Source organism: Brassica napus, chromosome C9, assembly GCF_020379485.1.
Source record: "Brassica napus cultivar Da-Ae chromosome C9, Da-Ae, whole genome shotgun sequence".
NCBI lineage: Eukaryota > Viridiplantae > Streptophyta > Magnoliopsida > Brassicales > Brassicaceae > Brassica > Brassica napus.
The window spans coordinates 13,031,384-13,056,267 of NC_063452.1; the positions used below are offsets into that span (position 1 = coordinate 13,031,384).

The 24,884-nt window shown below is 33.5% G+C and overlaps 5 protein-coding genes across 5 annotated transcripts; all 5 read left to right on the forward strand.

Moving 5' to 3' along the window:
- Positions 1–3,386: 3,386 nt before the first annotated feature.
- On the forward strand, positions 3,387–4,800 carry LOC106364259 (protein LURP-one-related 4). Its single transcript, XM_013803878.3, has 3 exons — positions 3,387–3,737; positions 4,188–4,403; positions 4,484–4,800. The coding sequence occupies exons 1-3, from the start codon at positions 3,513–3,515 to the stop codon at positions 4,616–4,618; spliced, it is 576 nt and encodes a 191-aa protein (XP_013659332.2). The 5' UTR covers positions 3,387–3,512; the 3' UTR covers positions 4,619–4,800.
- A 6,559-nt stretch (positions 4,801–11,359) lies between these two features.
- On the forward strand, positions 11,360–12,103 carry BNAC09G51320D. The gene has a single exon (XM_013796307.3). The coding sequence runs from the start codon at positions 11,448–11,450 to the stop codon at positions 11,910–11,912; it is 465 nt and encodes a 154-aa protein (XP_013651761.1). The 5' UTR covers positions 11,360–11,447; the 3' UTR covers positions 11,913–12,103.
- Positions 12,104–14,608: 2,505 nt separating this feature from the next.
- Positions 14,609–15,664, forward strand: LOC106358551 (ABC transporter I family member 1). The gene has a single exon (XM_013798370.3). It carries the CDS (start codon positions 14,870–14,872, stop codon positions 15,557–15,559), a length of 690 nt encoding a protein of 229 aa, XP_013653824.1. The 5' UTR covers positions 14,609–14,869; the 3' UTR covers positions 15,560–15,664.
- A 762-nt stretch (positions 15,665–16,426) lies between these two features.
- LOC106358552 (probable DEAD-box ATP-dependent RNA helicase 48) lies at positions 16,427–19,731 on the forward strand. The gene is made up of 10 exons (XM_013798371.3): positions 16,427–17,437; positions 17,513–17,619; positions 17,690–17,745; positions 17,830–18,057; positions 18,179–18,385; positions 18,455–18,541; positions 18,606–18,701; positions 18,771–18,986; positions 19,068–19,250; positions 19,328–19,731. The coding sequence occupies exons 1-10, from the start codon at positions 16,509–16,511 to the stop codon at positions 19,556–19,558; spliced, it is 2,340 nt and encodes a 779-aa protein (XP_013653825.1). The 5' UTR covers positions 16,427–16,508; the 3' UTR covers positions 19,559–19,731.
- Positions 19,732–20,316: 585 nt separating this feature from the next.
- On the forward strand, positions 20,317–24,224 carry LOC106358553. The gene is made up of 9 exons (XM_013798372.3): positions 20,317–20,540; positions 20,624–20,691; positions 20,784–21,414; positions 21,500–21,796; positions 21,880–22,170; positions 22,250–22,558; positions 22,695–23,711; positions 23,788–23,815; positions 23,894–24,224. Exons 1-9 carry the CDS (start codon positions 20,432–20,434, stop codon positions 24,024–24,026), a joined length of 2,883 nt encoding a protein of 960 aa, XP_013653826.2. The 5' UTR covers positions 20,317–20,431; the 3' UTR covers positions 24,027–24,224.
- The last annotated feature ends 660 nt before the right edge of the window (positions 24,225–24,884 follow it).

Consider the following 24,884-nt stretch of genomic DNA (forward strand, 5'->3'; position numbering starts at 1 on the left):
GACTAAATCCATCTGTGCATAATCCGAGATACACATTTCGGCTATTGCTAGCGAAATCCGGACGTACTTTGTTAAAATGTTTCCAGGCTCTTGCATCTGATGGATGAGTCATCTCACCATCCGTCTGAGTATGCTTGGCATGTCATCTCATCTTTCCAGCTATCTGCTTTGATTGGTACAATCTTTTCAATCTGTCTGTAATTGGTAGGTATCACATCCTTTGGTACGGTACCCTATTACGTCACCGTCCTTGCGGCTTGAATCGTGGCTTCTTGCATAATCGACATTCTTATAACTTCTCATCATCTCCCCAGTAGATCATGCAGTTGTCGATACAAACATCTATCATCTCCGAAGGCAACCCAAGACTATAAACCAGTTTCTGAATCTCATAATAAGAATCAGTAGACACATTGTCTTCCGGCAAATACTCTTTAAACAAGTCTGCCCATTCGTTCATGCAACTTTCAGATATATTGTGATCAGTTTTAATATTCATCATTCTAGCAGCCAACGACAAATTAGAGAGACCTTCTCTACAACCACTGTAAAGTGGTTGATTTGCCGCGTTTAACATTTCGTAAAACTTTTTTGCAACTATATTAGGTTCTTCGTCTTCATCATGAGCTACGAATGCATCAGCTACCATATCATGAACCCTATCATAATCTACCATCTCCTCCTGATGGTAATTATGTTCATTATGCAAATGATGATCAACCGGTTCTTCCTGAAAATTGCTATTACTACTACTAGCTTCATTCTGATCATAATTATAACTTTCTCCATGTTAAAACCAGATATAGTAATTTGGCGTGAAACCTCTATTTATTAAATGCTTCCAAACATTTTCACGGTTTGCCAATTTCGAATTGTTGCATTTTCGACAAGGACAGAACATCTTACCACTTTCTTGGGCGAGCGGTGTTGAATCTGCTTGATGCATAAATGTCTCCAGCCCCGCAAAGTATTCTTTCGTCACTCTCCCGTTAGCATCTCTATGCATATACATCCACTTATGCAACTCGAAAATATTCCCGGAGCCAGCCATTTTTTTTCTTTCACGTTTTTTTTTTGTTGGTGTGTTTAAAATGATGTTCAAACATTCCTATTTATAGAAATTTTTTGAATCTGGTAGTTGTAATTTTCCTACGAATTTACGACGAACATTAGTTAGCTGACCGAAAAAAACGTGTGACAAACAAAGTTGGTGGATTCAAAATTTTGTCGCTAAGTAGACGTAAATTATTTCCTCGTAAAGACCACACTAAGTTTACGTGGAATGTACGAGGATATACGATTTCCTCGTAAAAGCCACGTCACTTTACATCGACTTTACGACGAAACTGTTTCGTTGTTATTTTACGAGGAGATAACACTGTTTTTATTTTTCCGCGTAATTTTCTCGTAAAGTCGACGTAAATTAACGAGGAAAAATATTCCTCGTTAATTTTCCTCGTTAAACTTGTGTTTTCTTGTAGTGGCGTGATACCTAACCGTTTTTCTAAATAAAAACTTTTCGTGAAGCCATGTCATCACGTCACATTCCTTGCCAATAAAATTTTAAGGTAAGTTTTAAAAGTGTTTCTCCTTTAATATATATGGGATATATTGTTGCTACAAAAATGTTTCACTGTATTTATTCCATTAAACGTACTTAATAAAACATAATTAATTATTAGTATTAAGACCATCACTAAGTTCCTTACCATCTTTAAAGCAATCTAACCACAAAAAGAAAGAATAAATCTCCAGTGCAATGCAAACCACAAAGTTGTACTTAATTAAATGACCGAAAAAGCAGATGATATTCATTGTTAACCCAAAAAAATTGTACGATGAAACAATTAAATACAATTTCATACACCCGACAAACAAACAATAGTGTTCTTCCAATCGTTAGCTCACTTTAGCATTTAAGAGAAAATTGATAGAACTATTGTCATCATTATTTATGAATGATATGAGACAAAACATGCCCAAACTTACTCTCAAATTAATTATAAGGTTCTTAAATGTTTGAATTTGCAATGATGTCAAACATTAGGGTCCCATACTGAATAAGGGTACATGTGGGGGTCTTTTTCTAATATTGTACCCTTTAATCTATTAGTTTATACGGTCGCGCATGATCCTATTTGTTTTTCTTCTTAAGAAAGATAATAATTGTTATACAATGATAAGATGAAAAAATGTTATAGAAGGATACGAGTGCGTTATCTTTAACCGTATGTGATATATAACCACGTAATTCACGTACGTACTAAGTATTAAAATTGTTTACACCAAAAAAAAGTACTAAAATTGTGTCGCCCAATATAAACAAAACTTTGAAAAGGGTGTAATTTGTGTGGAATGGAATGAAACGTGTGACCCACTATACCGAATGATAAACATTATTTAATTTTAAAACTTGGAGGATAATTCAGATTAATCAAATGTCGACGTACTGACTTTGTGAGTCATTCAAGAGAAGACTGATTAATTATCCTCTAGAAATTATGTTTGTGGGCTGAATCGATTCCAATGATCAAGTTAACAATGTTTTTTTGGGGTGCTATCTTATTCATGTTCGTCTCATCACCTTGAGTGACAAATTAACTCTTTTTCTGCTTATATCGCACGTAACCATTCACAAAAGAACTCATATATTAAATACAAAATTAAAGACATCCCGCAGATAAGTCCACTATCAACATATAATACTTGTGAAATGCGGTGTTCATATTTTAATGTATCTTCCTTTGATAAATATATCTTCTTCTTTTTTAATTGTATATACCTTTTTTTTTGTATGACATCACGATAACTAAAAAGAATACTACATAAAACAATTTCCATAAAATACAGCAAACCTGAAAATGAGAGCTAACGGTGGGAGGTTGTGATAAGAATAATACATTTAATAGAAAAATGAGATTTAAATTAATTTCAAAACAATGAAATTAAAAAATTTCGGCTTTAAGAGAATTAACACCTAATTCCTAATATGTAAAGTTAGTGCTATGTTTCTCAAAAGCAAAAGTTAATGTCATTTTAATTTTAATTTCGTTTTGTTAGGTAATAACTAAAAAATGTTTTGTTGTAGATTCTACTTCCACAGAGGCATGTGAAAGATAAAGTTATATGATTTATTTCCAAAAAAAATTGTAAATATATAGATTAGAAACGATTATAAGAAAAGAAAATCCGATGTTTATATTATAACAAAACGGAAGTCATATGTATATATACAATTGCGATGTCAAATATTAAATTATTATTCGCCGTACATTATTTGACATGAATCAGGCACTGGAAGAAAATTAGACAAATTCAAAGTGATCCTCATTATTATTATTTTTAAAACAGAGATAAAAGTAAAAGAAGGCTTACATATTGTATCATATAAATGTATATCATTGAGGTGTATAAGACTTCTTCAACTTCATTTTCAAAATATTAGTTGTTGAAGAGACATCGATATATATACAATATCTCGTCTCTCTTCTTTCTATCCGTCTCTTTCTACCATGGCTAGGGTTTTTCCTCAAGCAGGCGTTTCTTCACCGTACATGAGTACGGAGAGAGAGACTTTCACGGTTTGGATGAAGTCTCTGGTTTATCAAACCAATGGTTTAACGGTTTACAATTCCAACGGAGAGATTACGTACCGGGTCGAAAACTATGACAAATCTAGCAATGAAGTGCACATCATGGATCTCCATGGAAACATTCTTTTCACCATTCGCAAAAAGGTAACTAATGAACTATTTCTAATGAAAATATTTAAACGAAAATGTTAGTTGGAAGATTCTCTAGTTCAAAATGAAAATAAAATAATCAATCCCGGTTCTCTAGCTCTTCTTCTTCATTTCTCCCTGGTTTATTCCGGTTTGAGTCATGAAACTAATTAACCGGTTCTTATGCAGAAAGTAAACTAGAAACTTAACTGAAGTTAGAGGAAAACTCAAAGCTACTCCTTACACGAATATAAAAAGAGTTAGCTGAAATTTCTAGCTCAAAGTTTAAATTCATTTAGAAACTTTATATCAAACGATTAAATCAACCATAATATAAAAACTCTAAGTACGATTCAGTTTTCCTCCGCGGAAATGGATGTTTTTATAGTATTAATGATGATCATAAAACATGAATAATTCTATATATGTTTAAATCATTATATATATTGTTAATTTTTTTTGCAGAAATTATGGCTCTTTGGGAGTTGGTATGTGTATGGAGAATGTGGGACGCTGTCAAGCACTGAGGAAGTAAAACCTTTTGCGAAGATCAAAAGGTCTTGTATTAGAGATGGAGATTGGGAAGTTCGAGATGAGACCAATGAAGTCTTTTGGATTTTAAGATTTGACCCCAAATTTGCTTTTCAGATAATAGACGTCCATGGAAACATCATTGCAAAGGTAGATTTATATAGAAAAATAAACTCATTATTGAATTTGAAAGAGTGCATTGTTAAATAGGTAAAAAACTAACTTTATAGGTAAAGCCAAAACAATCATCAAATGGAGTTATATTGGGGGAAGATGTGTTATCTTTGGAGGTGAAGCCGCGTATCGATCATTCACTTGTTGTAACACTTGTCACTGTATATGGATTGATTAAAGGAATAGTTTAAATTTTGTTTGAATTTCATAGAAAATTTTATATACAAGATAGTATTTTTTTCCAACCATGTTTGTGTTGTGGGAGATGTAAAGTGTCATTTTTGCTAGCCTTGATTTTTTTTTTTTGCTTGTTTCTATAATTTTGTCTATTTTTTACCATTCAAATAAATAATTTCTTTGATGTTTATATATATATATATATATAATATATATATATGCGATAATTAAACAAAAGGAAAATAAGAATACTTTTTATTATACTAAAACATATATTTGTTAATGGTTTTAGTTAAAACAAAATACTAGATGAGTTAGCAAGGACAACAAGTGTTTTAAGATGGAAAACGGCTTATCCATGTCCGCACTATGAAGTCATGGAAAATACATACCCAAATAATATTAACGTGCCAAAATATTCTTAAACTAAATAATAATTTGAATTACATACCTAAATTCATAATAAATAGCTAAAACATGTCTCGTAACTGACATGTGTCAGTCTATTTTAAAATGTATTGATTTATTTTTTAAAAATTATTATCTTTTAGTCTTTGTCATTTTATTTGTTTGTAAAGTGCCTCAAATAATTAAAATCATCAAATTGGCCTTATTTATAATTTCAAAATTGGAAATAAATTTTAATATATGGTGATATATAAAATAAAATTTTTTTATCAAATAAAATAGATTTAATAATATAAATATATTATTATTATTATTTCATATTGAAATATTTGATACAAATAAATTTAAATAAATAGAAGACAACATAAAAACAGTATCATAATTTAAAGCTTAATTTAATCTCACTAAAGTTCTTAAAGTTTATAAAATATATTTTTTTAATTTTCTTAGGTTATTTTAATTGCAAATCTTATTATGAGCTTGCGTGATATATATAATATAAATAAAATTAAAAATTTGTAATTTTTTATTTGTAGTTATCAAAACCAATGCTAATTATGCTAGGCATAATGCGTGCGCTTGACCCTAACCTAGCGCCAAATCAATTATTCGGTAATTATACGAGAATTAATCGGAAATAGTTTTGTAAACTATTTTGTATTATTAATATTACATACTAGTTTTATAGCAAAATAAAAATAATGTAATATGGTCTAGTGGTTTTATGCGATATTTTTTTTTCTTGAGATGCTGCGTTCGAAACTATTTTTGGTTAACTAGCCATTCTTTTCTTTTTATTAAGTAAGGGTAATATTATTAAAGATCTCTACTGTAAAATCAAATTTCTAAAGAGCATTTTTAGTTTTGTTGATTAAAATTTGAATGATTATATTTGTAAAGAAAATCTTATATAAATATAAATTGAGTGGTATTTCTTGTAAATATTACATATGAGTAAGATTATTTATAATTAATTCTCATGTTTTAATAAGGTAGATAACATATTTTGATAACTTAATTAATTGTTATTTCGTATATGATAACTATCTAAATTTCTGATAAATAATTAAATTTATTATTTAAATTTAATTAAAATATGGTCAAAAAATAAAATTTTTCTTTTCAAACTAAAATTATTAATACGATAAATTTGATTATTTAAGTTATTTAAGGCATATTAACAAAAAAAATAGAATTATAGGGACTAAACTACAAAAATTTTAAATAAAAAAATAGTCCAAATCATCATATAATCGGCTATAGACATGATTTAGCTATGTGTTATGAGTTTAGGTATGTAATTCAAATTCTTATTTAGTTTAGAAATGTTTTGACACGTTAATATTGTTTGGATATGTATTTTCTTTGCTTTCATAGTGCGGACATAGATAAACCGTTTTCCCTGTCTTAAGATCAGTCGATTCTTTAAAGATCAGACATTAAAACACGACACACGACAAGAAGTTGTCGTTATAATAGGAGCAAAAACGTGGATTTACCTCACAGCCTTTTTGGAAGATGATGAACCTATTTAACAACATTAGTTAAATAGATTTACCAGTGTTCAAGAAAGCGGTAAGCGCTGCGACTAGTAACCAAAACGACTAAGCGAAAGTCTAGATTATTAGTTAGTCGGTTTACGCGTTTATAAATTATAGCAATAAAATAAATATATGTAATTCTCTATTAAATATTATTTTCATAAATGATAAAATTTATGCTATTTTATTTTCTTATGATTATATATTATAATATATTAATTATTATAATTTATAAATAAAAATTATATATTATTTATCATTACAATATTGTAATTATCTACACAATCTAGAATAGTCGCCGGGGTTTTATATAGTTTATCGCCTATACGCCATCTAAACGGCCGCTTTTTAGAACACTAAGATTTATTAATCTAAATTTGTTTAGTTTCTCTTTTCTTCTCTCTCACTTTTACGACTAAAGCAATTGAATCTACTTAATATGATTCAGACTAATGGAAATAAAATTATTAGGAGTTGATTTTCCTAAATAAACTAAAATTATAGGTTATAGAGTTAAGGATGTAATAATTCTCATAATTTATAACAAAATAATAAATTAATGTTAAATAAAAGAAGTAAAGAAAGTGTTATCAAGTTCAAAAATAAATTCAAACTCACAGTCTCAAATAAAAACAACAACAGAAATCTAATATATTAAAACTAAAGTACAATTATTACTTATCTCTGGTTTTTTTAATATTTACCATAAAATACCACTGAACTTATACACTGTCGTTTTATAACTTTGCTAACCCTGCCTAATAGTATACATTTACTTAAACATAAATAACAAAACCGAGTGAACCTAAAATGACGTGGTTTGTTAACAATAATGCCTCAGTTTAATTTGGTATACAGAAATCAAAACAGTACAAAATATTTCTTGGTTAAATGTTGGTCTGCCACTCCTATATTAATTATAAATCATTTTAATTATTTCAAAACAGGAATACAGTACATTCATATTTTTAAAAAAATTAATCTATTTTTATTATTATTCTTTCTTTTTCATACTCTACAGTACATTCATATTATAATGAGATTTGTTAGATATTTATGATTTCATTACGGTTTCTTTAGTCATCTAAAATTAGAGTAACAAATGTGGATCACCTAAAATATTATCTAAATTAGTCCCAACAAAATATTACTGAACGAATTTAAATCCTTTATTCTAGCATATTCGTTTAAAGTATGTCATTAAAATACTGAACAAGAAATTATAAAAATATCTCACGTATTATGATACTGAAGAGTACTAGTATAGATTATGTATTTTATGTATTTAAGAGTATCGGTAAGGTTTTGCATTTGACGAAATATCTCAATACATAGTTACATTTATTTTCTTACATATGACTATATTAAAATAACTTTATATACTACTATATTTTAATATATACATTTTGGAAAATTTTCAAAATAGTCAATGCTCCATTGTGAACATTATCCTTACTCTATAAAACAATAATATAGTTATTATAGACTGTATACACTATAAATAAATGTCTTTTTTTATATATAACCATAAGAATACATAAAATAAACCAAAAATTTATTTAAATTATAAAAACATTTTAAAATAAACAGGAGAAAATCTGATATTTTGAAAATAAATGGAAGCAGATCTACATTGAGATCTTTAATATTAAAGTTTGAATATATTTCAAGAGGGATTATGAAAATAAAAAAAATGTAGAAATTTTAAGAATATCTCTCCAGTCCTTATTATTTACTAAATATTTCAAATACAAAAATATATTTTACATAGTAATATATTGATTTATATATTATCAAGAATATCTAATGAAAATTCATAGTTACCAACATCAAATTATTCAAAATACTCTATAATTATTAAGTTGTTATTTGCAACAATTTTAATATGATAACAATCCTAATATCGGGAATTTATAAAATATATTATAAAAATAAATTTAAATCTATTTATCAAATACAAGATATATTGTTCAAATGGATTTTGATAAGTCGAGAACTGAAAACAGAATTGAAACACAGAGAAAAAAAAACGAATCAATGTTCACAAATATATGAATGGTTCCTATATCTTTAGAACAATAAAACCAAAACTAAATCAGAACCAAACTGAAAACCAAACTATCCAAATAAAGTTTATATGCTTTAAAATATTATTTATAAACCGAACTATCCAAAAAAAATTGATAACCCTATTAATTTTTATCCAAAATAAATACAATTATCTCAATTTTCCGATATAACCAAATCACCATAGTATTTTTATCCAAAATATTTAACTTATCCAAGTGATCCGATATTTTATTAAAAAAAATCCCAATTTTTTTTACCCGAATTATTCAAAACTATCCAGAAAACGGAAACCAAACCAGAACCAAATTGAAATTTTATCGGGTTGCTTACATTATTATCCGCACCAACCAAAAACTAAAACAACAAGGCCGAAACCAAATTCAAGTACATAAATAACTAAACGGTGTTTATATCTCTTCAACTGAAAAACTAAAAACCATAACCAAACCAAATACAAAAAACAAGCTCGAATGCAACCGAAAACTAAATGCCTAAACATATTAGTGAAAAGACAAACAGGTTAATAGTGTGTCAAAAAAAACAGACATGCACTAATAATTTGGACAACAAAATATAGTTACACGCTTTCTATGGCTTATTCTTATGTATTAATATAGTATATGGACCCATTTATCAGTTTATATATTCTCTTACTATAGACTATGTTAAGATCCGCGCCTTGCGCGGAATCAACATTATATATATAAATTACTTTATGTACTAAATATTTTTACATATTATGAAATAATAAATATATATTAAATAATCAAAAGTCAATAACTATTAAATATATAATTAAATTGGTGTGAACATATAAATCAATTTTATTAATCCAAAAAATATTTTTTTTTATATTTGATAGGATATGTAATTAAATTTAAATGATACTAACATAGATAATATATTTTAGTATATTTTTAATATTAATGTCTATTAAATGATGATTTCTACTCATATAGTTTTTTGATTATTTGTATTTTTTATAGGAAAAAAATTAAATTACTGATAACAAAATTTTTATTGTAGGATTAATAGTTTTACTAATTTATAATTTTTTAAAAATAAGTTGTCAATGATCGTTCAAAACTTTTATCAAAAAAATTGTTCAAAATAAATTTTGAAACTAAAATATTGTATTTTATATGGTTTATAGTTTAATTTAAAACGATATATATATATTAATCTAAATAATTAATTAAATTAGACTTTTTACTTATATAATTTTTGTAATCATTTGCATTTTGTCATAACAAAGATTTTAAACCATGGATCATAAAATTTGAATGTGAGACTTTTAACAGTTTTAGTAATTTATAGCCGTTTGTAAAAATTCAAAATATAACATATACATAAGAATCTAAATTTTTATTATATGGTTATTGTGGTTGTTTAATTTATTTAATAGTATAAAATTAAACAAATATGATAGAAGATACACTATTTTTTATCAAATCTTTATTATTCAAACTCATTAATTGTCATATATACTTTAGCTACATTAGGCAATTCCGTAAATTTTATTTAAGGAAATAATAAAGTACATTAATGATGAATTTATTGTTAGTTTAATAAAAAGCTTATTATATAATTAGATGGACCAACATATTTCTCTAATGATTCTACGAATCATCCTAGTAATGACATGTGACTACAAAAAAAAGTTGTAATGCTTCTCAAATAATATATAGGGGATTAGACGTAGCTTCGTTGCATTACATTAATATATATACCAAAATCGATTTATATTAGTTAAACTATAAGAAACATAAAATTAGAGTTTCACCATTTTAACATATAATATTAGATATATATATATATATATATATATATATATATATAAATTTTTACAAAGCACATATACATTCATATAAAAAACAACTAAAAGAATTGAATATTTGAAACAATAAATTACAACATATAAACAATCAAAATGTTATCTGTAGACATCTATACTATTAAAACTGAAATACAATTAGTACTTAACCTTAACTTTTTGATTTGAAATATTATTCATGATTCACGCCATATATATATATATATATATATATATATATATATATATATATCATATACATGATAAAAATCCAACCAATTCCTATCTACAAACCCAATCGATTCCTAAAACCCAAAAACCAAAACCGAGCAGGGGTACTTCAATATTCAAAATATAATAAAATATTAATTACCCAAATTCAGGGTTTTGATATTCAGAAGTAAAATATATCCGAAAACCTTGAATTGTCCGAGTTTTTTTTCGAGTTTTCTAGGTTTAATTTAGCTTTTTGGGCATTTTTCGGAATTTTGGTTTTAAACTTAAACCAAATCCAAACTATTTATAATTCGGCTCCACTTCGGATTTAAAAAAAAAACAGAAGTCCGATCTAAACCCCGACATTAACCGAACTGATCCAATCCAAATGAAACCATTAAATTGTTGGGTTTGAAATGTTTATTTAATTATCAAAAAACAAAGATCCGCTGGCCAGAATCTAGTGTGCACATTAATTAAGAAAAAGGACAAGAAAAATTATGTTAAGACATCTCCTCCGGTTCTGCAAAACAAAACCGGTTTTGATCACAATGCATCATCTAAGTATTTAAATTATTAAATGCAACATCTTATCATGATGATACTTAACCATTTTTGTCAATCTCCAAAAGTTATTCTTAAACTCACTTGAAAGTCATTCCATTCCAATCTTTTAATTGCAACACAAGGCACTGCTTTTGCTCTGATATTTTATAAATATAGACTTAGAGATGTATATTTGCATTACTTGCATTCCCATCCCTTCTTTTAGTGTTAAAAAATCTGAGATAAAGAATGAAGCTAAGCGAGTCAGAGAAGCATAAGAGACAACAGCACTTCCACCACGATCTTAAAAACATGATATCATCATTAACCCACATGGGAGCAGACAAGGCAGTACCGAGCCAATATGAAGAACAGGAGAATGGGGAGGAAGATGTCATCAGAGTCATCACGCTTTCTGGAACCAACCTTGGAGCCACCATGAAGACTGAGCTTGACGACAACCATGTAGACAGCTACAAAAATGGCGACCACGAGCTTGATTCTCTGACTACCTTTGTTAACAGCAACTTCCAAGCTGTGAACAACTCGTTAATGATAGGCGCCAAGTACGAGACTCATGATCCAGGCGTTCATCTTGACATCTCAGGAGATGTGGAGACACCTTCGATGAAGGCACCAGCGAGGGGAACAAGGGGAAAGAAGGACAAAAATCCTGTTAGAAGAGATCGTCGAGAATCTGAACATACAGATTGATTTGGTGACTTCAAGAACAAAGCATTTTGGCTTCTGTTTTAATTCTCTTTTAGTTCTTATCTTCTCTAAATAATCAGAGAAGTGGTGCATGACAAAGCACTTTACTTTCTCTTCAAGCTTGTTGTTTTAACTTACCCTAATTATTAATATACAGTCTATATTCTCCATATAAATAACATGATTTATAATCACGTTAAATCTTGAAACTGTGCATATAAAGCACGGTGATGTGGATCCTCTTACTTGGTTGATGAGGCGAACGGATGTTTCATTATGCTGGAAATGATAAACTAAGTGATTATAAGCTTCCTTGCCACTCATTGACCTGCCTCACACCTGAAATACATAAATATTTTGATAGAATGATCATAGAGATGAACTCCTATGCTGTAGACAGGTACATACCCGATGAATTCATGGATATTACCAGTTATGAACATAAGAGTTTAACTAAACCAGATCTGAATACTTAGTTAAGCTACTTCAAGATTACAATGAAGAGTCCCTTTGGGAAATCCAATAAAATTGGAACGGTATAGAGAAGATTAGCATGGCCCTTAACGGTATAGACACGGAACAGACGATAACTTTCCAACTTTAGTCTTATTACTAGATTCTGACCCGTCCTTAAAGGGCATATCTTTGTACTCATGTTTTAGTCATATTTGTGTTTTTCTTTGTATAATATTTTTCTTTATATCTGGCCAAAAAATGAACCTCGCGAAATCTTCGATTATATTTGGTATGAGAGTGGATCAGCAGAGGAGGACACAGATTCAACATATTTTAAATATTAATATTGTTGGTGATGGAGGAAAGTACTTAGGTCTTCCTGAGCAATTTGATAAAAGCAAAGTACAGGATTTTTAAGGCATTGTTTCTCATATCAAATCCTTTACCTCTCAATGGTATAACCAATCATTATCTCAGGCAGGAAAAGAGGTATTGATCAAATCGGTTATTCAGGCTAAACCAGTATACTCTATGAGTTGTTTTCTTCTACCTAAGACTACTTGTGATGAAATTAATGCAATTTTATCGGAGTTCTGGTGGGGAAAGGTGAGGAACGAAAGAAAATTTCTTGGGTCTCTTGGAAAAGGTTGTGTTTACCGAAAAAAGAAGGAGGTATGGGTTTTAGAGACCTATATAGTTTTAACAAGGCTTTACTTGCAAAGCAAGCATGGCGGATTTGGCAAAATCCGAATTCCCTTTTGAGCAGACTTTATAAGGGAAGATATCATCATTCGTCGACTTTCTTACAGTCTTCGAATACTAAGCAAGCCTCTTATGGCTGAAAATCAATTCAAGTAGGCAATGAGCTACTTCACAAAGGAATTCGCACAATGATTGGTGATGGAAAAAAGACTAATGTTTGGATGGATCATTGGATACCAGTTGTCCCGCCAAGACGTGCTATACAAGTTTCATATAATTGGAATAAGAAAGTGGAAGAGTTTATTGATCAGGATACATCAACGTGGAATGTTCAAAAACTGCAGCTCTATCTACAGCCTATTGATGTGGAACAAGTCTTGAAAATCAAGTTATCTCGGTTTGCTCCAGAAGATCATTTAATATGGCCTTTCACGAAAGATATGCAGTACACGGTCAAGTCGGGATACTGGACAGCTACTCACTATTATCATGAGGGAGATGAGATCCTAAGACCTGAAGGCTCTTTAGAAATTAAAGGAAAAAATTGGAAGTTGAACATCTTGCCAAAGATAAAACAGTTTCTATGGAGAGTGATATCAGGAGCATTAGCTACGTATACAAATCTTTGTACTTGTGGGATTAATATTGATCCTACATGTCAGAGATGTTGTCTTGAGGATGAATCCATCAATCATGTTTTATTCCTTTGCCCTCATGCCACAGCTATTTGGAGATGTTCAGGTATTATCTTAGTCCATCTATTTTCAAATACCTTGGAAAATAATATTCAACTTCTCTTTAGCATAATGGAGTCTTTACCGGATTTGGAGCTAAATAAACTACTGGTCTTCTGGATTCTGTGGTTGATTTGGAAATCAAGGAATGAATTTATCTTCAATAAGAGAAATATTCATCCTAGTGAAGACATTAAAAGAGCAATGGATTCGAATATTGAATGGTACATGAATGTTCTTCAAACTGGACAACAAAGAAGAGGATACGGGGCTAAATCATCGAAATGGGAACCTCCTCCTTGTAATTGGGTAAAATGCAACTTTGATTATAGCTCTGGCTCTAATAGCATTGTTGATGGGATTGGATGGATTCTAAGAGATCATAATGGAGCTTTTTTGGAAGCCAGAAATGCTCAAATTGGAAAAGTTCAATCATTCTTTATGGGTGAGACCATGAGTTTTCTGTTTGCTCTACAACATATATGGGTTCGTGGTTGGAGAAGAGTATGGTTTGAATGCGATAATCAAGAACTTTGTCTTATTATTAACCAAGTGAAGGAACATATTGATTTGAGGAACTACTTATGTGATATAAGGTATTGGATGGCTTTGTTACCGGAGTGTTCATTGGATTATGTGAATCGCGAGAAGAATCAAACAGCAGATGTTCTGGCAAAACAAGCTAGTGAGCATAATAGTTTTTTCATGTCTTTTGAAATTCATCCTGTTTGGTTGATTCAGTATCTGTATTCACCTTTTATGATTTAATTAATAAAGTTCTTGTGGTTAAAAAAAAATAATATTTCTTTTAAATGATTAATAAAAAGTTTTAGTAATTGTATTAAAATAGTTGTACCATACTTATATCAATAATGGTACTAGTGATCCGGTATCAATCTAACAATACCATAAAACTAATTCTGAGAATCTTTGAACTTATGGCTTTTAATAAAAGCCCATAACAAGCCCAATAACAACTTGAGAATCCTGTCCTCTCCGCCGCTAAAGCAACTCCGTTTCAACGCTTCTTACTCTTCCGCTTCTTCACATTCTTTCTTGTCCCCAACCATGTCTCCATGGAACCCTCCAACCCCTCGTCTCCTCCTCAAAAACGTCTCCTGCATGAGAAACGCCCAGCAGATCCTCCGACACGTCAACGTATCCCTCCACGACGGCGGCGCGCTCGTCCTAACCGGAACCAACGGATCCGGCAAATCAACCTTCCTGAGAATGCTCGCCGGGTTCTCAAAGCCCTCCGCGGGAGAAATCCTCTGGAACGGCCACGACATCACGCAATCAGGGGTCTTCCAGCAGTACAAACTCCAGCTCAACTGGATCTCTCTGAAAGACGCAATCAAGGAGAGGTTCACGGTCCTCGACAACGTCCAGTGGTTCGAGCTCCTCGAGAACAAGATCGGGAAAGCGCAGCCGGCGCTGGAGCTGATGGGGCTAGGGAGGCTGGTGAAGGAGAAGTCGAGGATGCTGTCGATGGGCCAGAGGAAGAGGCTGCAGCTCGCGAGGCTGTTGGCGATTGATAGGCCCATTTGGCTTTTGGATGAGCCCTCCGTTGCGTTGGATGATGAAGGGGTTAGGTTGCTTGAGTATGTTATCGGGGAGCATAGGAAGAAAGGTGGGATTGTGATTGTTGCGACTCATCTTCCGATTGAGATTGAAGATGCTATGATCTTGAGGCTCCCTCCTAGGTTTCCTAGGAAGATGACTTTGATTGATATGCTTGATCGTGCTGACATTTCTTAGCCTTAGATGCTATGGGATTGTTTTTTGTTTTGTGTTGTTTTTTGTTTTTTTTGTTTGTACTTGTGTAATGGAATCAAATAATGGATTTGGGACGAGTTAAACGTATACGTTTGGACATTGACCTCCCCGTCTCTCTATCTTCTCAGAGTTGCATTTGATCTCTTCATTCTTTGAATTTGGTTTGTCTAATTAGTTTCTAGGTTATGGTTCTGTCTAGTGTCTAATCTAGTGATAATGAGTGAAAGTTTCGAGCTTTTTATGGTTGTTTGTTGTGTTTCTGCAACTCTATAGTAATGTCTTGTCTATTACAATTTTGGGGTGAAGCTATAGGCTGCGGCAGTGATGATGGACGTAGAAGTTTACACTCCAGAATAATGGTTCTTGATTATGTCTTTTTTTTTTCTATATATTTTCTTTACTTGTTATTGAAATGTTCCCTTATCCACTCCACAACCATTTTTTGCAAGATGACTGTCTAGAGGCACAAGAACAACTGCTGTTCATGTTTTGTCCCTCTGTAATCAATCAACTTAAACAGATAGAACTAACACATGAAGATTTGATGGAGTTTTTCAAAATTCTAGGTTTTATTCATCAGAGATCATGAAAGTGAGGTTAAAAAGACTACTAAAGTCTTTGTAAATGAGATTTTGGTTGGCTAATGCCTAAAACATAACCAAACTGTTTAGTTTTTCCCGGTTAAATTAGAGATCCAAGTCTCATGAAACCGGGCTGGAAAGGATAACCAACTAAGGAATTGACATCAAAATAGGTTGTTTTACCGGTTAACTAATTATTTTTCCTACCGGTTCAATGACATCCTGATTACTTAATGAAAACTAAACCGGATAACAATTACTGAAACGCTTACAATTACAACCTTAAACCCTAAAAGGCTAAAAGCCTAAAACCTTCCGTCCCATTTCTTTTCTTGTAGAATCACCGGAAAATGTACTCGACGATGCTCCGGGAACGATCGGGATCCATATGGAGCTTAATCCTCTCTCGAAACATGGGCGGCGGTCCCAGAACCTTCCCAGGAGGTCTCAACAAGTGGCAATGGAAACGTATGCACGAGAAGAAAGCCCGAGAGAAAGAGAACAAGCTCTTGGATCAAGAGAAGCAGCTCTACGAGGCTCGGATCCGCTCAGAGATCCGAGCCAAGATGCTGGGAGGAAACCACGATTCCAACGAAAACACGGCGAAATCGAATCAGAGCCACGGCCCGTTGAGCCCCCAGGAACATATCAAATCCTTGGCTGATCGGTTTATGAAAGCCGGAGCTGAGGATCTGTGGAACGAAGACGATGGGCCTGTTAAGAAAACGAATCAAGGGTCGAGATTGAATCGCGTGGGGAATGGTGGGTCACGTTCGAATTCGCCAATTGATGTGAGGAGTCTGGTGGGTAGGAGAGGGTTTTCGAGTATGAGTCACAGAGGTAGGTTTAAGAGAAATGAGAGTTCTTGTGACGAAGGAGAGGATTTTGATTCTAAAAAGTTTGATACTTTGAGCCCCTTTTCTCCTGGTTTTGCTGGTAAGAAGGAGAAAGTGAAGAGTGTGAGTAATGTTATGAGGAACAAAGGTTTGTTTGGTCGGAGGAAGTTTAGGAAGAACGATAGCTCCACTGAAGAAGATTCCGAGGAGGAAGATGGGAAGATGAATGGGTGGATGGATGTGAGGAGAACAGGAAGCAGTGCGTCTTTAGGAAACCATGATTTCAAACTTATTAAAAGAGTGCAAAGGAATGTCACTGATGAAGATCTTTATCCTCCTTTGGATATCAATGGCGTTAGAGATGATCTCAGTAAAAGGAAGTCCGTGGAGAATGTAATGGAGGTGAATGGAGAGCCTCGTGATTCGATTTACAGTGGAAGAAGGTTCGTTAAGCTTAACACATCGTGTAAGGCTTTTAGTTTGTCATGTTTGGATCGTGATGAGCGTTTGTTTTGCAGATTTGATGAGTCTAGTGTATCCCCTTTGACTCTTAAGGCTCTTTCTGCTTCTGGCATTGTTAAGATGACTAGAGTACAAGATGCCACCCTCTCTGAGTGCTTCGAGGGTATGTATCTTTCTTGTTCGTATCTTGATTACTCTTTGTGCTCAAGTGATCATCCTTTTATGTAAAGCAGGTCAAGATGCATTGGTCAAAGCCAAAACCGGAACGGGGAAAAGCATGGCCTTTTTGGTACCTTACAATCCTTTGTCCCAATCTGATGAACATTAGCTTTTGTTGTTTCTTTAGATAACGCTGTTAAATTGAGAAAAACAGCTTCCTGCAATTGAAACAGTTCTGAAAGCTATGGCAAGCAGCAATGGTGTTCACAGAGTTCCTCCAATACTCGTTCTTATCCTCTGTCCCACAAGGGAACTTGCAAGCCAGATAGCTGCAGAAGGCAAGGCTCTGCTCAAATACCATGACGGAATCGGTGTTCAGACTTTGATTGGAGGTACCAGGTTCAAACTTGATCAGCAACGCCTACAGTCTGATCCGTGCCAGGTTTGACCTCTCTTTTTTTTTTTTTTTTTTTTTTTTTTTTTTTTGAAACTAGGTTTGACCTCTCATGATTCTTTTTTTTGCTATACTCGTTTTGGCTAATCTTATGTTCTATTTGTTGCAGATACTGATTGCAACTCCGGGAAGGCTTTTGGATCATATAGAGAATAAGTCTAACATAACGTCACGTTTGATGGCGCTTAAGTTGTTTGTAGTCGACGAGGCTGATCTCTTGCTAGACTTAGGATTCAGGAGGGATGTCGAGAAGATCATAGATTGTTTGCCTCGTCAAAGACAATCTCTTCTCTTTTCTGCAACCATTCCTAAAGAGGTATAGTTTAACTTCATTGTTTTCAATTACCATGGAATCCAATGCGAAAAAACATCCGGTTTAATGCAGGTCCGTCGAGTATCTCAGCTTGTTTTAAAAAGAGATCACTCATACATCGACACAATTGGTCTCGGTTGTGTAGAGACTCATGATAAGGTAACGCTCAAACTCTTCTTTTTCTTGGATCTGGTTTTGAGTTTCTTGCTCTTTGGTTTCTCAGGTGAAGCAGTCTTGTCTTGTTGCTCCACACGAATCTCATTTTCACTTAGTACCTCATCTTTTGAAAGAGCACATCAACAACACAGCTGATTATAAGGTAAACAAACACTTTCTTATGTCCTAACTTTTACAGTTCTCTCAGCTATCCAGTTTTATATTCTCTCAGATAATAGTCTTCTGTTCAACCGGTATGGTAACATCGCTGATGTACACTCTGCTCCGGGAAATGAAGCTGAACGTTAGGGAAATTCACGCTAGGAAACCTCAGCTCCACAGAACACGTGTCTCAGACGAGTTCAAAGAATCGAAAAGACTGATTCTTGTCACGTCTGATGTGTCTGCTCGTGGAATGAACTATCCAGATGTTACTTTGGTTATTCAGGTAAAAAGCACAAAAGTAAAACTTGTTTTCATATCAAGAACAAATCTCTTATCAAACTTGGTTATCATGTTGTTGGTATAGGTCGGTATACCGAGTGATAGAGAACAGTATATACATAGGCTTGGTAGAACCGGGAGAGAAGGCAAAGGAGGCAAAGGGTTGCTTTTGATTGCTCCATGGGAGAGATACTTTCTTGACGAGCTTAAGGATTTGCCTATTGAGCCAATTCAAGTTCCGGATCTTGATTCAAGATTTAAACTTGAGGTTTGTTTTGAGTTCTTGTTACTGTGTTGGTACTTCTAACCGGACATTGATAATGAGTGTTGTTTTTGTGTGAGCAGGTTGATCAGTCAATGGGCAAGATTGATACAAGTATTAAAGAAGCAGCATACCATGCTTGGCTCGGTTACTACAACTCGGTTCGTGAAACCGGTAGGGATAAAACCACGTTGGCTGAGTTAGCTAACCGGTTTTGCTATTCTATTGGTTTAGAGAAACCTCCTCCTTTGTTCCGCAAAACCGCGGTTAAGATGGGTCTCAAAGGTATTTCCGGTATTCCAATCCGAAAATAAACCGAACCGGTTTTGGTGATTTACATTATCATTTCCACCTTTGTATCAAAATTGACTGTGAAAGATGGGGTTTATGTGAGAGTTGAATACAAAATTTATTAATTTTCATTATTTTATTTGTTAATTGTCAAGTTTCGAAATCGATAATATAAATGTGATATTGTCATTTTTAATTGTTGAATGTTTTTAATTATTGCTATTATTAGAAAATCACAGAAAACCAATAAATGCTACGATACAAAAATAAACCATACTAAATTTTTGTTCTTAGAGGAAAAAAAGACTAAAATAGCACTAAACAAGCTTTTGTCACAAATATAGCCTTTAAAAATAAAAAATGACCAAAATAGCACTTAATGTTTTATCAAAAGAGATAAATATACATTTATATCCCAAAGGTAAATTAATTTAGACATTAGGGTTTAGATTTAAGGTGTGAGGTTTAGGATTTAGGATTTAAGGTTCAGAGTTTAGAGTTTAGGGTTTAGAGTTTAGGAGTGGGGTTTTGAGTTTAGGGTTTAGAGTTAAAGGGTGGAATTTAGGATTTAGGGTTTAGGTTTTAGGGTTTAGAGTTGAGAGTGGGTTTTTGAGATAAGATTTCAAATTTTGAAAAATAAAAAAAATTTAAATTTTTCAAAAGATAAAATGCTATTTTGGTCATTTTAGTTTTTGAGTGCTACTTTTGTGACATAAACTTAGAAATGTGTTATTTTGGAGATTTGCAAACCATCTTATTAAATAAACATCATATAACGTACCGGTTTAATTAATCATTAAAATCAAAAACCCTAAAGACACCTTATCGACTGCCACCACCACTCCATATCTCTCACCGCGCTCGTCTTCTTCTTCGTCGGTACCTGAACCTGGATAATGGCGGAAACTGAATCGCCGGAGCTCAACTGCGTGTATGTAGATACGAACCTAGGCACTCATCTCCTGATTCTCGTTGACAACCATGAAACCGTCTCCGATTTCAAAGGTGAGAGAACCCCACTAACTCTCGACTTGTACTCACTTCTCTACACACTCCGCTGTATCTCATGATTGTGGTTTTGCATGTAGAGAAACTTTGCAAGGAGCATCATCAATGTTTCCCAAAATTTGGAGAAATCAATGTCTATGCGGTTAAGGTTGTAACGTCTTTGTTGTTTTCATATTATGAATGTTTTTTTTTTTTTTTGTTTAGTAAACAAATACTAAGTAAGTAGTGGTTTTGTTTCAGGTTGACCGTCAGAATACAAGGGGTCTCCTTTTCGATTATCACTTGCCAGATTCTATGTATCTGAGTATGGCTTTCGAGGGTGTCAGTCATAACTGCTGGTTTGTGTCTGTCGATGCCGCCGTGAGTGTGGTTGACAAGGCTGAGCTTATGGATGCTGATGAAAAGTGCTCAGACCTTGAGAAGAACAATGAGATTGCGGCTTATTCTCTAGCTTTAGATGGATATACCAAGAATCAGACTCTTGAACAAGATTTGGGAGCTGAGAAGACGACAACAAAGAAGAGGAAGCATGCTGGAAAAAGTGGGAAGAAACCTTCAGCTGATCCCAATGATGAGAAAAATAAGGCGACTGCAAGCGATTCTCTGCTTTTAGATGGGTATACCAAGAACCAGACTCCTGAAGAAGATTTGGAAACTCCAGTAGTTGAGAAGACGAGAAAGAAGAGGAAGCTGAACACTTTGGATGGAGAATCAAGTCTGAAGAAACCTTTGGTTGATGTCAGTCAATCTCCTGCTGCAGCTGCTGCTACGACTGATGCTGATGGGGGTCATGAGTTATGTGGAAATGTTGCTTCTGAATCTTCACCCAGAGAAAAACTAGATGATATTATTACGAAAACAACAGGAAAAGGTAACCTCTTTTTTTAGTTATATGGTATAAGATAGTGATTCTTGTTATACTATAAAGTCGTTATGCTATTTCTGACTCTCTGTAGAGATTGAGATGGGTGAGAAATCTGTCGAAGATTTGGAAGGAGATAAAACAGAGAACAATGATCTGGTCAGCCACCCGGCAGATCTTTTGGACAATAACAGTGAGTTGACAACCAGACCAGACACAGAGAAGAAAAAAAGGCGAAAGAAGAGATCAGAAGATGACATCAATCAATCCTCTGCTGCTGCTACTGTGAGCGAGATAAACGAAATTCCTGCAAATGTACATCCTGTTGAGGCAACTCCTGATTCTCTTCTGATCTCAAGAGGCAATCCCCTTGCAGAAGCAAGTCAGCAAGGTAATTTCAGCTCGTTTCTATCTACGTTCAGTTCTCGGATAGTTTGTATTATCAACTCATAATGTTATTGGTGATTCTTGTAGAAAATGATATGGCTGAGAATTCTGTCGACGATGTAGCAAGAGATAAAACTGAAACTGACAATCTAGCGATTCATCTGGACTCTAACAAATTAGGGAAAGAGACAGAGAAAAGCTCAAACGATGACATCAATCAGTCTTCCTCTGCTGCTGCTAATATAATTTCAAGAGATATTGTGAATCAGATAAATGAAGTCCATGCAAATGTAGATCCTGTTGATGCTACTCCTGAATCTCTTCCAATCTCAAGAGGAGAAAATCTTGATATTCATTTTGCAGAAGCAAGTCAGAAAGGTAAATCCAGTTTGTTACTGAATTTTATTTTCATATATGCATAATGCATTCTGGTAATGTTTTTGTTGATTCTGTGTAGAAAATGAGATGGTTGAGAAATCGGTTGAAGATGTGGGAAGAGATAATACTGAAACTGACAATATGGCGAGCCGCCCAGAAAATCTTTTGGAGACTAACGGTGGGTTGACACCCAGACCTGATCCAGAGAAGAAAAAAAAGCGAAAGAAGAGGTCAAAGGATGACATCAATCAATCTTCTACTGCTATTACAACTTCAATGGATATTGTGAATGAGATAAATGGAGTTCCTGCTAATGTAGATCCTGTCGACGCTACTCCTGCATCTCTTCTTATGACAGGAGGCACCTTTGCAGAGTCAAGTCAGAAAGGTCTTTTCCGTTCTTTGTTGAATAGTGTTTGTGTTATCAACTCGTAATGTCATTGTTGACTCTTGTTTGAGGTTTGTATGAACTAACATAACACTGAGTGTTTCGGTCAACTTATATGATGTAATTGCTTGTGTAGGAAATGAGATGGTTGAGAAGACTGATGACGATGTTGGAAGTGGAAAAGCTATACCAAGTGCTGCAGAGAATATCCAGACCGAAAACGTTGAAATGGATGATGCTGACGATGCTAAATCTGTGAAGACTACTAAGAAGAAAAAGTCAAAAAGAACCAAGACCCCAGCTAAAGAAGATACAATGTTTGCTTCTGGTGCACAGAATGTTGAAGCTATCGAAGCCGTAGATGGAGAAGGGACTGATAATGTTATCAGAAATGTATTAGATTCTTTGCAGGAAAAGAATGAAACTGCGGGAAATGTGGACACAACTGTGAAGAAATCAAGCAAGAAATCGAAGAAGAAACACTCTTCAAAAGTTGTAGAGTCCCAAGTATTGCCAGTTGAGGTAAACAATGCTGCCCTCGAGGAGACTCCCCTCATCAACAACCCTAAAGACACTGATGCATTATTCACGCCAGTTAAGAAAGATGCCGAGAGTGATGCTTCACTTTTGAAAAAAAGTTCTGAGATTGCTGAGGATAATAGCCTTTCCAAGAAAAGTCCAATAGGGAAGGTTGATATGGGAGATAATTTTGGTTGCAGCCCAAATAAAGAGAAGCAAGATCAAGTGGCTGGTGGAGCTAAATCTAAAAAGGAGAAGAAGAAGAAGAAGGGGCTTGATCTTCATCCAAGTGGTTCCATTGCGGGGTCATTGAACTCAGTGAGACCGAAAGAGAAAAAATCTAGAGGTCAACAACCAGCTAGTTCGGGGGCTAGTCATTTGCAGTCAAGAGTTAAGACTGGACGCAGTGGATCAGTGAAAGCTACTGTCAGCAGCAAGAAACAAGAGGTGAAGAAAAGCTCTAAACCGGTGGTGGCAGTGGACAAGAGGAAGACAAATTTCTTTGAGAATGCTGAGAAGTGTAATTCGTCAGAGGATGAATATAAAAAGACTTCTGATGTCTCCACCAAAACACCATCAGATTATTCATCAGACAATGATAGTGATGTGACTTCTATGTCTAGGAAGCAGCAAGGTAACCATTTGAATCCCAAAATAACATAATATGCTGTGCCAGATATGCTAAGTTTTCTAATGGTTGATCTGGGCAGGAAGTAATCTGGCTGGAGGAGCAAATAAGTAAGTGAGACCAGTTAGTGTTATTGTTTTGGTACTTATATATGGTCATGAAAACTTGGATGTATTGTGAACACACAGGTTTGAAGGGAGCCTACAAGATTTGCTGAGAAGATCAAGCAGTTACAAGAAGGCTTTAATTAGAGCTCAGTCACAACCCGATATAGATGATGACTGTCCGGTAGATTGCGTCCCGGATAGCCAAGGCGTTTAAGTTTGGCCGTTTGGGTTAAGTGTTAAGAAACTGAGAAAGTGATTGCTTAAATCTTCGAAAAAAGTCACGGTTTTGCTTCTTTTCCGACATTTTATGTCTGATCAGAAGAGTTAGTCACTGTTGCAACATCTATCCATGTTTCTGGCTTTTCTTTTGTAAGCATATGTTTCTGGCTTTCTATAAACCTTGCTTGTGTTATTTGTTTCTCCCTAGGCCATGGCATTCGGATAACCGGTTCGGATCCGGGTCGGGTTTTTTAGATTTTGGATATTTGGGAACTACAAAAATTGGTATCGATCGGATAATTTAAAATTCTGGTTTGGATACAGTTCGGTACCTGTCGGATCCGGTTACATCAGAAGTAATCAAAAAAAATTAACGGTTTCGGTCCGGTTCGTAGTATGTACCAAACCATTTAACCCGATAGAACCGAATATAATCCAAAAGAATCGTAGATACTCGAAATATCCGAAAAAACATAAACAAGATAACTAAAATTATAATACAATAACGTAACATAACCATTTTAATATAATCAAATCAAAGTTTAATTTTCAAAATGAAAACAATCATAATAGATTATTAGGATTATCTTAATTAAGGTTTAATTAAGGTCTTTCGGATATCCATACGGATCACGGATATTATCCGTATCCGACCGGTATCTGACCAAATTTTAAACTTTATCCAACCCGATATTTTCATGTATTTGAATCCGATCTGAAACCCGATTTTTTGGATAATTACCGGTTCGATGAGAAATATTCTCTCTTTACAAGATCAAGTCAATTACAGAATTACTAAATAAGCAATCACAAAAATAAATGAGAAAACCGGGTTTTCGAACGGTTTAATTTA

What these genes read in the sequence shown, in the direction of transcription:
- LOC106364259 (XM_013803878.3), top strand. Translation starts at nt 3,513, where the DNA reads ATGGCTAGGGTTTTTCCTCAAGCAGGCGTTTCTTCACCGTACATGAGT. An exon ending in TTTTCACCATTCGCAAAAAG is followed by an intron (nt 3,738 to 4,187) that starts GTAACTAATGAA and finishes TTTTTTTTGCAG; the next exon opens with AAATTATGGCTCTTTGGGAG. An exon ending in ATGGAAACATCATTGCAAAG is followed by an intron (nt 4,404 to 4,483) that starts GTAGATTTATAT and finishes CTAACTTTATAG; the next exon opens with GTAAAGCCAAAACAATCATC.
- BNAC09G51320D (XM_013796307.3), top strand. Translation starts at nt 11,448, where the DNA reads ATGAAGCTAAGCGAGTCAGAGAAGCATAAGAGACAACAGCACTTCCAC.
- LOC106358551 (XM_013798370.3), top strand. Translation starts at nt 14,870, where the DNA reads ATGTCTCCATGGAACCCTCCAACCCCTCGTCTCCTCCTCAAAAACGTC.
- LOC106358552 (XM_013798371.3), top strand. Translation starts at nt 16,509, where the DNA reads ATGTACTCGACGATGCTCCGGGAACGATCGGGATCCATATGGAGCTTA. An exon ending in CTGCAACCATTCCTAAAGAG is followed by an intron (nt 18,386 to 18,454) that starts GTATAGTTTAAC and finishes GGTTTAATGCAG; the next exon opens with GTCCGTCGAGTATCTCAGCT. An exon ending in ATGTTACTTTGGTTATTCAG is followed by an intron (nt 18,987 to 19,067) that starts GTAAAAAGCACA and finishes TTGTTGGTATAG; the next exon opens with GTCGGTATACCGAGTGATAG.
- LOC106358553 (XM_013798372.3), top strand. Translation starts at nt 20,432, where the DNA reads ATGGCGGAAACTGAATCGCCGGAGCTCAACTGCGTGTATGTAGATACG. An exon ending in TACGAAAACAACAGGAAAAG is followed by an intron (nt 21,415 to 21,499) that starts GTAACCTCTTTT and finishes GACTCTCTGTAG; the next exon opens with AGATTGAGATGGGTGAGAAA. An exon ending in TGCAGAAGCAAGTCAGAAAG is followed by an intron (nt 22,171 to 22,249) that starts GTAAATCCAGTT and finishes GATTCTGTGTAG; the next exon opens with AAAATGAGATGGTTGAGAAA.